We start from the raw sequence: 13,788 nt of genomic DNA, 5'->3' as shown, positions 1-13,788 counted from the left end.
TATCAAGAATGCTCTCTGTTCATTTATATAACAAAGCTTATATTAAGGACCTACCACAATGATAAAAATAAAACTCCCTGGATTCGAGGTGTTTTTGTTTTGATGAAAACTACTTAAACACAGGTATGACAAACAGCAAATATGTATAATATATAATTTTTATCAAAATTTTTAGAAATGGGAAAAGATGGAAAAGCATTATAAAGGATGTTACTTGATATGACTAGAAAAAAAATGCTGGTTCAGTCTTAAGAAGAAAGAAGGTATAACTCCATTGGTAGCCACTTCAGTATCAAGAGATTTAATAGGTGACCTGTACAGGGAGTATTTAATGGAAAACTTAGACAAGAATTACTCAGGATGAAAAACATGGAACAGTTACAGTCTGCATCATTAGAGGAGGAACTTTTATGGATAATAGATTTATCAGAATATCATTGAGTTCTCTATTTATTATTTGGACACCTAAAATGACATAGACATCAAAGAGATAATTTTCAATCTCACAGACAATGAATAAACTTTCAAATAATTTTTAAATCATTGAGCTTAATTCTTTTTTTTTTTTCCTAGCTAAAGGTGGCAAACTAATATAATGGCCTTATCTGGGTATACTTTTTCAGGATAGAATTGAGAATCTATTCATGACCCCAACTTCTGAAGGTTTAAAATAAAAAACTCATTTCCTTCTCATTGGTATACAAGAAAGGAAAAATAATGCCCAATTAGAGCTAGAATCAGAAGAAAAGAAGATTAATGATGAAGGAAAATGGAAGAAAATCAGGGAAGTAAAGCCATAATAAAAACCAAAACATATAATAGTGTACAAACAAAACACTGTATACTTATTAGTTACATGAGGGTAGGCATTTTTTTAAGAGAAAAAGGAAAGCAGAATATAATGTTATGTAAGATGTTTTTAAAGTCTCATTTGCTAATGTTTTTTTCATTGTTTTCCTGTACCTTTGCCATTATTACCTTGTTATGGCAGCAATAACTATTGTTAATAACATTTTTGCATTCAGTATATTCCTGATGGTCTCAAATAGCTGAAATCACATAGCATGGTAGACTTGTGGCTGGAAAAGATAGTTATCATCAAATCTAACTTTTTTATTTTACAGATGATGAAACAAACTCAGAAATCTTTATTTTCCCAAATTGACACAGATAGTAAGTTGGGTCTAAGAGTTTTATTTCATAAAAATGTAATTTTTCTTGTTTAAAAAGTTCATTTTACTCAATGGAGTTTAATAGATAGAGATAAACAATGTGGCATAATGAATAGAAAGCAAACTCAAAGCTAAAAGACCTGGGTTCAGTTCATGCTATTAATACATATTGACTCTATAATCTTTGGCGCTCTAGGCAACTACCTTTCTTAAGATTCTAAATTGTAACTTACAGAGAAGATGTCATCCTGTATTGAGAGAGGATATTTTCTTATCTAGAAGTTCTTATAATATGAAATCATAGGTGCAATCTCTGTTGCTCAATATTAAAAAGAATATGATATTTTGAAAATTGTCATATAAGTAAGACACCTCTTTGAATATGCTATAATAACTACTCAAAAAAGAAGTGTGTATATTGTTTAGTCATTTTTAAAGTCGTATTTGACTATGACTCCATTTGGGGTTTTCTTGGCAAAGATACTGGAATAGTTTGCCATTTCTTTTTTCAGTTCATTTTTACAAATAAGGAAACTGAGGAAGTTAAGATTAAGTAACTTACTGAGGGTCATATAGTAGATATCTGAGGCCAGATTTGAACTTAGGAAAATGAGTCCGGGCTCAGTGCTATATTCATTGTGCCACCAATGCACATTGGATATTTTCTAGCATTGGGTCATATATGTAGAACCGGAGGGACCTTAGAAATCTCATACAATTCAATCCTCTGATTTTGTTGAAGAGGAAATTGAAGCTGAAATATATTAAATGATTTGTTCAATAATTAGCTCAGCTGGGATTTGAATTCAGGTCTTCCAAGTGTAAGAACTGGTGTTTTTTGTTTTTATTTACATAGCATTTCATGTGGAAGTTTCCATTTATGCATTTTTTGAGGTTTGTTATTGCAATAACATTAGTGTTTGGAAATTACTCTTTTGAATAATATCTTTTAGTCTGCTTGCCCTCTCTACATTTGATGCTGAAGTTATAATGAACAATTTTGATGAACTAAATAATAATCATTATTTTCCAAAATATAAATCAAAATATAATTACTTTATCTGCATACTTTTGGTCATATTTTCTAATAATACATAGAATATACATATACAAGCATCAAGTAAACTAATAGTAAATTGCATTATTTTAAGACCTAGTTACATACATAATTTCTTCCCCCGGAACTACTCAGAGAAAAATGTTACTACCCTTGTTTGATGTTTACAAGATTTTTACATTCAAGTAGGTTGTTGATCCAAGGGACCATTCATTCTCTTAGTGGTCCATGAGGGATAGAGTCACCTCTAAGACTTAATTAGAAGTCCTACTGCTTAGGACCAAAGAATATCTAAAGGGGTGGTAGAAAGCAGTCTTCTCTTTCCCATGATATTTTCCCAAGGCCATGCTCTATGTTTTGTCTACCCTTTCTTGTATCTTTCTATATCCCTTTCTTATTCTCCATCATCACAAATGTTCACCCTGGATAGATATCATATGTTTTAGAAAAGTGCCTTAAGTGCCCTATCTATATTTGATACTGAAATTATAATAACTCTAAGGAACTAAATAATAATCATTCTTTTCTAACATACAAATCAAAATACAGTTACCTTATCTTCATACTTTTGGTCATATTTTCTAATAATACATAGAATTTACATATACAAGCAAATATACCCAAGTAAACTAATAGTAAATTGCATCATTTTAAGACTTAATTACATACATAATTTCTTCCCCTGGAAATACTCAAAGAAAAATTTCTATTAGAATATATCCAATAATTGTAATTCTTGGGTAAATTATAAATATAGTGTTCATAGCCACTCCTTAGACTTGAATTTTTTTTTAAGTACTTGATGTGAAAGTATTAGTTTGGGAAATTAGACCAACTCTCAGCCTTTTATTCCATTTTCTCCTTCAAATTTGTTTTCTCCTGTCTCCAAATTCCCAAGGGCAGGAGGTTTTAAAATTAGAATCTCATCAGCACAAAGGTTTTCAAATCCTTCATTTCAGAGAGAAAAGGGCCACTCCACCCTCAAGGAGTACCAGAATTTTCCACATGATTTTGTTCTTCTAAAGGTCACCTCTGATGGAAAGAATTGCAGATCTTTTACTGAAAAGGAATAAAGAAGTCTAGCAGGGTATGTGGGTATGTGTTTGTACACTTGAAGAGAAAAACTGTTGTCTTCTGTGGGGACAAGACATTATGAATATGACATCACATAAATGTAGTGTCATGTTTGGATCTTGCCTGCTCCATGAAATCCTCTTCTCGTGTTTGTAATACACCTGGACCTTTCTCTTTTTTTCTTTTCCTCCCTTCCCCCTTTTTGGACAAATCATCCTCTTTTAGTTCATTTTTAATGTTTCACTACAATCACTTACAATTCTGATTTAAATTCTGATTGTAACATTGGAAAGAGCTTTGGCTCTTGGAGTCAGAGGGTCTGGGTTTGAATCTTCCTCCAGTGCTTACTTATCTTCATCAACAACATAGACAAGTCCCTTAACTTCCCTAGGTTTTAGTTTTCCTAATCTATAACATGCAGAGGTTAGACTAGATGACTTCTGAACTTATTAGTTATGTGATTTAGCTGTGGCTCCAAGATATACTCTTGTCCATAACCAGTTTCACCATTTGCTTCCTTTTCCTCTCAATTAGAGGAAATCACGTAACCTATTTCTTTCTTTCTTTCTTTCTTTCTTTCTTTCTTTCTTTCTTTCTTTCTTTCTTTCTTTCTTTCTTTCTTTCTTTCTTTCTTTCTTTCTTTCTTTCTTCCTTCCTTCCTTCCTTCCTTCCTTCCTTCCTTCCTTCTTTCCTTCCTTCCTTCCTTTCTTCCTTCCTTTCTTTCTTCTTTTCTTCCTTTCTTTTTTTTTTATTGAAACCTTTTATTTAAAAGCATATGCATGGGTAATTTTTCCAACATTGACCCTTGCATAACCTTTTTTTTGCAAATTTTCCCCTTCTTCTTCCCACCCTCCCTCCCCTAGCTGGCAGGTAGTCCAATACATGTTAACTATGTTGAAATACATGTTAGATCCAATATATGTATACATATTTATATAGTTATCTTGTTGTGCAAGAAAAATCAGATCAGGAAGGAAGAAAAATAAAAACTGAGAAAGAAAAGAAAATGTAAGCAAATAACAATAAGGAGAGTGAGAATGCTATGTTGTAGTCCACATTCAATTCTCTCTCTGGGTGCAGATGGCTCTCTTCATCACTGCAGAAGTGGAACTGGTTTGAATCATCTCATTGTTGAAGAGAATCAAGTCCATTAGAAATGATCATCATATAGTCTTGTTGTTACTGTGTATAATGGTCTCCTGGTTCTGCTTATTTCCCTTGGCATCAGTTCATGTAAGTCTCTCCAGGCCTCTCTAAAATCATCCTTCTGGTCGTTTCTTTCTTTTTTTTTTTTTTTAAATTTTATTTTATTTAATAATAACTTTGTATTGACAGAATCCATGCCAGGGTAATTTTTTACAACATTATCCCTTGCACTCGCTTATGTTTCGTTTTTTCCCCTCCCTCCCTCCACACCCCCCCCCCCCAAGATGGCAAGCAGTCCTATATATGTTAAATATGTTGCAGTATAGCCTAGATACAATACATATTTGCAGAACCGAACAGTTCTCCTGTTGCACAGGGAGAATTGGATTCAGAAGGTAAAAATAACTCGGGAAGAAAATCAAAAATGCAAATAGTTCACATTCATTTCCCAGTGTTCCTTCTTTGGGTGTAGCTGTTTCTGTCCATCATTTATCCCTTGAAACTCAGTTAGGTCTCTTTGTCATAGAAATCCACTTCCATCAGAATACATCCTCATACAATATCGTTGTCGAAGTGTATAATGATCTCCTGGTTCTGCTCATTTCACTTAGCATCAGTCCATGTAGGTCTCTCCAAGCCTCTCTGTATTCATCCTGCTGGTCATTCCTTACAGAGCAATAATATTCCATAACATTCATATACCACAATTTACCCAGCCATTCTCCAATTGATGGGCATCCATTCATTTTCCAGTTTCTAGCCACTACAAACAGGGCTGCTACAAACATTTTGGCACATACAGGTCCCTTTCCCTTTTTTAGTATCTCTTTGGGATATAAGCCCAATAGAAACACTGCTGGATCAAAGGGTATGCACAGTTTGATAACTTTTTGGGCATAATTCCAGATTGCTCTCCAGAATGGTTGGATTCGTTCACAACTCCACCAACAATGCATCAGTGTCCCCGTTTTCCCGCATCCCCTCCAACATTCATCATTATTTTTTCCTGTCATCTTAGCCAATCTGACAGGTGTGTAGTGGTATCTCAGAGTTGTCTTAATTTGCATTTCTCTGATCAATAGTGATTTGGAACACTCTTTCATGTGAGTGGTAATAGTTTCAATTTCATCATCTGAAAATTGTCTGTTCATATCCTTTGCTGGTCGTTTCTTACAGAGCAATAATATTCCATTACATTCATATGCCACAATTTATTCAGCCATTCTCCAATTAATGGGCATCTACTCAGTTTCCAGTTTCTAACCACTACAAACAGGGCTGCCACAAACATTTTGGCACATACAGGTCCCTTTCCCTTCTTTAGTATCTCTTTGGGGTATAATCCTAGTAGAAACACTGATGGATCAAAGGATATGCACAGTTTGATAACTTTTTGAGCATAGTTCCAAATTGCTCTCCAGAATGGCTAGATCTATTCACAACTCCACCAACAATGTATTAGTGTCCCAGTTTTCCCACATCCCCTCCAACATTTGTCCTTGTCTTTTCCTGTCATCTTAGCCAATCTGACAGGTGTGTAATTTCATCTCAGAGTTGTCTTAATTTGCATTTCTCTGATCAATAGTAATTTGCACTGTAACCTATTTCTTAGGATTGTTGTGAGGATAAAATACCAAATGGAAAGTGCAAGTCTTTGTTGTTGTTGTTGTTGTTGTTGTGCTTTTTTTTTTTTTTTTGGCTCATCACATCTAAAATCATGTCTCTAAAATAGAGGCAAGAGTGTCCATTTCAGAGAATTGTAATGAGAGAAAGAGAGAAAGAGAGAGAGAAAGAATATGTGTGTATCTGACTGGGGATTACACTCCTTTTTAATTCATTTTTCATTGAACTTTGCTATCTGAGCATGAGTTCAGTAGCAAGTACAGCATTTTACAATATCAAGTTGGGGGAGAATGGTCAGGGACTAAGTAAATGAAGTATGAATTAAAAGCAGGGTAAGTTAGTGGACATAGTTGTTCTTGGTAGCACTCTCCTATGTGTTAGTTTACAAATCCAATTTCCAGATAATGGTTTTTATACATTTCTCAAAAATCATGAATCATGAATAAGAAGACTTAAGTCAAGACCCTAGTTTTGGAATTCAACCATCGTTTTCTTTATTTTTATTTCAGAAGTCCATTTGGACCCTAGTCGGACATGGTGTCCTGTTGCTGACTGCCAGACTGTGTGCCATATTGAACAGAATAATTCAGGACAGCCCACAATGGTCGAATGTCCTTCTTGTCACTTGACATTCTGCTCATGCTGCAAAGATACCTGGCATGCTGATCGCTCTTGTCGGGACAGCCAGCCTGTTGTTGTCTTGCCAACAGAACATGGGTAAGACTGAATTGAATTTGTTAGATATTTGTCACCTCAATAAGGGAATTATAAGAGGGATTCTTTAGGGTGAAGGATTGCCACCAAAGTCCCTTCCAAATCTCAAATTCTGTGATCTCTTGACTTTTCTAGAATCCCTGAATGCTCTTCCCAGGGTTTTAAGTGCCTTTGGTGCAGCATGGAATAACCACTTTTCTTAAATTTTAATGTAATATTTTCCTTAGGAGCATTACATAAATGTCATTAAAAGGCTTCTGCAGTTAAGTTATTATTTCTAAAAGGATTATTTAGGGTTAAAGGATCTTCCAGGTATTATTGAAGGTGCAGAGGTTTTATTCAATTTTCTTTGCCTCATCCGGTTGGGGGGAATCATTATGGTCAGTAGGAACTCAATGGAAAATCTTGGTTTAGCCATTTATTTGCTTCCTTATTTAATATCACTGTGCCTCAGTTTTCCTGCTTGTATTTATTGAATGGGACAAGAATTGTTCTTCTCTTACTTTTCTCCCAAAGATATTTTGAGGTCTGTTTGCTGAGTAAAAATATTATATTGCATTGAAAACATCCACAGGGAAAGGAATCTTCTTAAAATGCAATAGTGCAATGAATACTTATTGTCACATAGTTTTTGTGTTATGTAAGAAATTCGGCTCTTTGAAGATGGTACCCCTGCTGGGAGGTGGTGAGATGTGAATCAATTCAGCTTGCACCATCTGGTCCTTGGAGGTTTTTGTTGTTGTTGTTGTTGTTGTTGTTGTTTTTAAAATCAAAACAGGAGCTTTGTGAGTATGACTTTTGTGGTTGATCCCTTGGTTTTGCTTGAGGCCATGAGTGTTCTGTATCAATGGGAACATAGCTACTAATATTACAGTCCATTCAATGGAAGGATCCCAGCACTGTTTCTAAGCTGATTATGTGGTTTTTTTAGGATTCTCAGAGGCACTAACTCATATTAATGTCCTTGCATATTCCACAAAGAATAAGCATGATTAAAGGTTTAGTACAGATTACAGGCAGGTTTAATAAGATCGACCATCCAAACATTCCCATCTTTCTCACACTATTGTTATGATATTGATGACCCTCAACAGCAGAAGACGGATACTAGGGCAATAATTCACTCTTCCTTCCTACTAATTTTTCCCCACTAGTGATTTCAAAAATCTTAGCTATTATCATCCCAGTATAGAGGGAAAGTCATAATTTATTAAGCTGATTGTCTTATAAGCAGTAAAAATAGTTATCATTCTGTATCAGATGTTTATTATTATTCAAGTCTTGTTTTACATTTTAATTTTTCACATGTAGATGATTTTTTAATCCTGAGCTCCATTTTCCCATCTTTTAGCTTACACCTAGAGACTTCTGATAGCCAGTGTACACAGGGAATACCTATTTATTTTTCATGCTAGGTTAGCAAATCATAATAATGAAGATAAATTGACACTGAAGAAAATAATAAGACTGCATTTTAATACTAAATGTAAATGATTTTGAATTCCCTATGACACAAGTTGTATGCAATGTCTCCATTGCATATATGTACAAACATAAACACACATATACCAGCATGAATAACACAAAAAATGACTTTAATTGCTGTCCCTCAGACCTGGAAATTCAATACAGATCCTTTCCCAGAAGAAAAAAGTATATTTTACTTAGTTCTTAGGTCTTACTTAGACCACCTTCCTCATCTATCATCCTACTTAGTTGATACAGCTGTGGTTCTTGCTGACTGAATAGTCCAAATTTATTTCCTAACTCCTGGTCCTTTCTTTTTCCAGAGCCCTCATTGGGATGGATGCAGAAGCCCCCATTAAGCAATGCCCTGTTTGCCGGGTCTACATCGAACGGAATGAAGGTTGTGCTCAGATGATGTGTAAGAATTGTAAACACACATTCTGCTGGTACTGTCTCCAGAACCTGGATGTAAGTTTGCATGTGGGGCTCCATCTCATGTCTTAACATACCTGAATACTATCCTGCTTGTTTTCATTTTTTAATATGTCTTTCCCAACTTTAACTGCTCTTTCTGAAGACTTCCTTAGCTGGTAGAATTTGGAGAATTGCCTTAACTGTTCATCAGCATTTATTAAATGCCTGCTATATGCCAGGCACTGTGCTAAGCATTAGAAATACAAAGAAAAGCAAAAGGCAGAGAAGCTCTCAATTATTATTTTTTTAAATAACTTTTTATTGACAGAACCCATGCCAGGATAATTTTTTACAGCATTATCCCTTGCACTCACTTTGTTCTGATTTTTCCCCTCCCTCCCTCCACCCTCCCCCAGATGGCAAGCAGTCCTTTACATGTTAAATAGGTTACAGTATATCCTAGATACAATATATGTGTGCAGAACCAAACAGTTCTCTTGTTGCACAGGGAGAATTGGATTCCGAAGGTATAAATAACCCAGGAAGAAAAACAAAAATGCAAGCAGTTTACATTCATTTCCCAGTGTTCTTTCTTTGGGTGTAGCTGCTTCTGTCCATCCTTGATCAATTGAAACTGAATTAGCTCTCTTTATCGGAGAGATCCACTTCCATCAGAATACATCCTCAAACAGTATCATTGTTGAGGTATATAATGATCTCCTGGTTCTGCTCATTTCACTTAGCATCAGTTCGTGTAAGTCTCGCCAGTCCTCTCTGTATTCATCCTGTTGGTCATTTCTTACAGAACAATAATATTCCATAACGTTCATATACCACAATTTACCCAACCATTCTCCAATTGATGGGGATCCATTCATTTTCCAGTTTCTGGCCACTACAAACAGGGCTGCCACAAACATTTTGGCACATACAAGTCCCTTTCCCTTCTTTAGTATCTCTTTGGGGTATAAGCCCAGTAGAAACACTGCTCGATCAAAGGGTATGCACAGTTTGATAACTTTTTGAAGCTCTCAATTATTTACAATCAAATGGGAAAAGATAACATATAAAAAGTTGGGGAAGGGGAAGGGAAGAGTACTTTACTCAAAGACACGATAAGTTCAAAGGAATGCACCTAGTTGAGAACTGAAAATCTGGATGCCCTCCTTAAACAGAAAACCTGGAAGAAGCTCTCAGTGTCTTCAGATTAACAAAGGAAGAGAGATAGGAGTGGTGACTTTTTGTTGTTGTTGTTTGCTTTTTTTTTCTTTCTCATTTTTCTCCTTTTCTGATTTTTCTTGTACAACATGACAAATATGGAAATATTTAAAAGAATTCACATATTTAATGTATATCAGATTGTTTGCTGTCTTGGGGAGGGGGCAGTAAGGGAAAGAGGGGAAAAAATTGGAACACAAAAGTTTTACAATAATGAATGTTGAAAACTATCTTTATATGTATTTGGAAAAATAAAATACTATTGAGAAAAAAAAGAAGTACTGAGAAGACCTTGGTTTCAGTTCCATTTAGGATTCAATACCTTGGAGTGTCAGATGATTTGAGCTTGATTAGAAGTGACTGTAAATTTGATCTGCAAAAATTCATCTCTCTCTGTTCAATCATGATATTACAGTCATTCCAGGGCCACAACTGATATTCATGGACATATTAACCAGACTTCAAAGGCTACATTCTTTAAATCCAGTGGTTTAGAGTGTTAGCAGAGCACACAGTATTTCTCAGTCCTTCCTTTTACACACTTGGAGTCATTAATGTAGACCTTGTGTTATGCATCCCTTTGGGCATCTGATAAACTACTTCTCAGACTAATATTTTTAAATGTATAAAAGACATAGAATTAAAAAGGAAATTGATTCTTAAAATATGGATTTCAAAATACTAACAAAACATTTGTGGACCCTAGCTTAATAATTCCTTCTATGATTATTCTTAATCATTTGTCACATATTTTATTTTGCTCCTTATATTTGGTGTATCGATTCATTTCCTCCAAATTGATTGACTAGAATTCATGGATTTAAAGTTGTTAATTTGTTAAGGGCTACAAGTATTCTTCATTTTTTCTTTTGTATATTTAATGCCTTGTAACATTCATATTTTAATGAATGTTTGTTGAATTGAAATGAGCAGCTTATGCATAGTATAGTCTTAAAATACTAGCTGATTGTTCAGTAAACATGAATTAGTGCCTTGTTCATCCTTTCTCTAAATTTCAACCCATCAAACTGAAACCTATTTCCCAAAATAGCTTCCAGGTAAAGACATCATAATCTGTTTGGCCAAATGGTTTTGTTTTTGCCCCTTATCCACTCTTTCCATGAAGAGGTGTGTGTGTGTGTGTGTGTGTGTATATATATATTTAAGTTGTTAAAAGGCAAGCTTTTGATCTGGATAGAAATTAATGTGGTGATAGAACTCCTTCCCAGGCTCTTGCTTTTTTATGTGTTTGCTATTAACCCTTTTAAGAAAGACCATCATAGGAGGCCTGCTACAATTATAATATGGGATATTATGGAAGAGGAATTAAACAGGATTGTATATCCCTTGTCATATAGAGCTTTGTGAATAATTGAAATGAATTCATCTGAGGTAAATGAATGATGGAATTGACAATTTCCTCTTCATTCCATTAGCATCTTAGAAGGGTCATATTCAGATTCTGGCTCATGACATACTTATGCCTTCTGTAGAAAACAAAGAGATAAATGTGCACCCCAGATCTCAGTCTTCTCTGGCAGATTGATTTGTGTTTTGGTGAATGCTGCTGCAAAGAACACACAGTTCTGGCACTTGAGATGAGACGAGGCAGATGTTAAATGGCTCATAACGCTGATATCAGATGTGGAAGGAAGCATCTTGTTCTATTCATCATTTTCCTATTCATCATTTTTGCTCTGTTTAAACCAATGGTGTTGGCATTGGATGCATATTGAGCTGTGTTCTGTGCAGATTTCACATGGGGGGTGGTGTGCTGGCTTCTAGGAATATTTTAAGGATGGGTGGAATGAAGGGTCAATGTCCCAAATGTTAGGCATTTAAATGAAGAATGATTTCAATTGGGCAAGCAATACAGATTTAGTTCTCTTGCTGATTTTGATCTGTTTGTAAATCAATTTTGATAATTCTATGAATCCTAGAATGATCCAACTACTCCAAGAGATATGTGATCTCACTGATGTGGGTAACTTCCCCAGTAAGGAATCTCACATGTCTTGTGACATTCTCGTCCATGTCTTTTCCATAAGGGGATCATTCTTAAAACATATCTTGCCATTATATACCCAGTCCCTTCCCTTATACAAAATAAATGCCCAGTGATTTGTTGGAGGGAAGAAGATCTAACAACCAGGGAAATTGAAGCAAGAGAGTTGGAGAGGTGGCCCAGAAGTGAGTGAAGAGAAAATTCCAGGCATAAAGATGTATGTATAAAGCTTAGAGGCTAGATCACATTGGTTTTTCCAATTCTTTTTGTATTTACTACCTATGCCACTTGCTTAAGATTTGTAAAATACTTCTTTAATTTCTAATTCTATCATATGCTTTAGCACATAGAGATTATCATACTGTTCTACTTAGTATATCTTATTTCCCCAACAATCACCTTTGAGCTGTCTTTTATTCCTCCCATGATACCTAACTCAATGATAGCCATAAGTCTGGTATTCACCAAGTGCTCATGCATTGATTTTTATTTTATGAATGGCTAATCTGCTCATATAAGGTACCATATATTTAGGAGAAGACTAGTTTGAGCAAAGATTATTAAACCCCCTTTTAGAAATGTGTGGGAACTGTCTCCAATTCCTATCTATTTACATGAAATGACTTCTGAAGTTACCCAGCTACATGTCTGAAGGTCATGGGCTTGCTACGAGGTATATTTGATAATAACATTTACCTTTGATTTCTGAAACTCCTCTTGGAGGTGTAATTAGGATTATTTTGTTTTTTTGGATCTATATACCATACCCAAGGCAGGTAACTTGAAAGCTGCTCTAATTTAAGCAGAGTGAACACTAACCCATGGTAGGGAGACAGAAGCCCTAGGACACCAGTGTACAACTTCTGCTTGGCAGGCTGCTGTGGGTTGAGGTATAGCTTCAGAGAGGGAGGAGCTAACCTTATTATGCTAAAAGGACTTTAGGGACTGTCAATATCCTCCAAATTTGGTGCTCTTGGGAAAAATCCCAGTTATCTATCCCTAGATATAATTCTGACACTTGGTAAGAAAGTTTTATTAAGAATGTATTCTCTAAGTTTTAAATGGCTGCTGACTGGGACTCCTTCCTTTCTTTCAGAATGACATTTTCCTCAGACATTATGATAAAGGGCCCTGCCGAAATAAACTGGGTCACTCCCGAGCCTCTGTGATGTGGAACCGAACACAGGTACTGTGACTTGAAAAGGAACGCTAGAATAAGTTAGGTGTGTGACTTATGTCTGGGAAGCGTCCTGTTTTATAGCGTATAGTTAGTTGTAAGTGATGGGTGAGCATGACCATCTAGTGCAGAAGGCTGGGTAATGAGGCTGAGTAAAAACAATGATCCTTCAGAAAACCAGAAAAGTGGTCTAGATACAGTTAGTGTTTAATGGTTTTGAATGAAGAAGAGTTCAAATACTACCATTGATTTTTCTTAGCTGTGTGATTCTGGGAAAGTCACTTAATTTTTATCCTCATGTAAAATAAAAAAAATTGGATTTCATAGTCTCTGATGTCCCTTTCCATATATTTAGGAGAGGCCTAGTATGAGTAAAGATTATTTGCTCTAATATATAAATAAATAAATCTATGATCCTATGGTTTTGTGTAGAATTAGAGGCATATATTCTCTGCCCTGACACAAGGAAGAATTATTCTGGTTTTCTGCTATGAGCATATGTTTAAGAATAGTTAAAGTAGACCTCAGAGGCCCTTGAGTTTACTGCTGTCACTTTAGGCATTCTGAATAAACAACTCAGTGTATGTATAAATTAAAAAACAGACCCAAAGATAGTAGCTTAGTTATTTTCCCTACCCAGAACTGTTTTGGATTCATTAAGGGTCCCTTGTTTGTCAACCAGTTCCATCATTAACAATAACCTAATGCCTTATGTTTGCCT

The 13,788-nt window shown here is 35.3% G+C and overlaps 1 protein-coding gene across 2 annotated transcripts in view; it reads left to right on the top strand.

Moving 5' to 3' along the window:
* Positions 1 to 13,788, top strand: part of RNF144B (ring finger protein 144B) — a 140,582-nt gene that overhangs the window by 117,845 nt on the left and 8,949 nt on the right. For both annotated transcript variants that reach the window (XM_051970627.1, XM_051970626.1), the window contains exons 5-7: positions 6,582 to 6,789; positions 8,577 to 8,721; positions 12,987 to 13,076. In XM_051970627.1, the coding sequence (XP_051826587.1) occupies positions 6,582 to 6,789; positions 8,577 to 8,721; positions 12,987 to 13,076 (443 nt within the window). The remainder of the gene's footprint in view (positions 1 to 6,581; positions 6,790 to 8,576; positions 8,722 to 12,986; positions 13,077 to 13,788) is intronic.

Source organism: Antechinus flavipes, chromosome 1 (genome assembly GCF_016432865.1).
Source record: "Antechinus flavipes isolate AdamAnt ecotype Samford, QLD, Australia chromosome 1, AdamAnt_v2, whole genome shotgun sequence".
Lineage (NCBI taxonomy): Eukaryota > Metazoa > Chordata > Mammalia > Dasyuromorphia > Dasyuridae > Antechinus > Antechinus flavipes.
The sequence above is the reverse complement of the archived record's forward strand: the minus strand, read 5'-3'. Positions and strand labels throughout refer to the sequence as shown.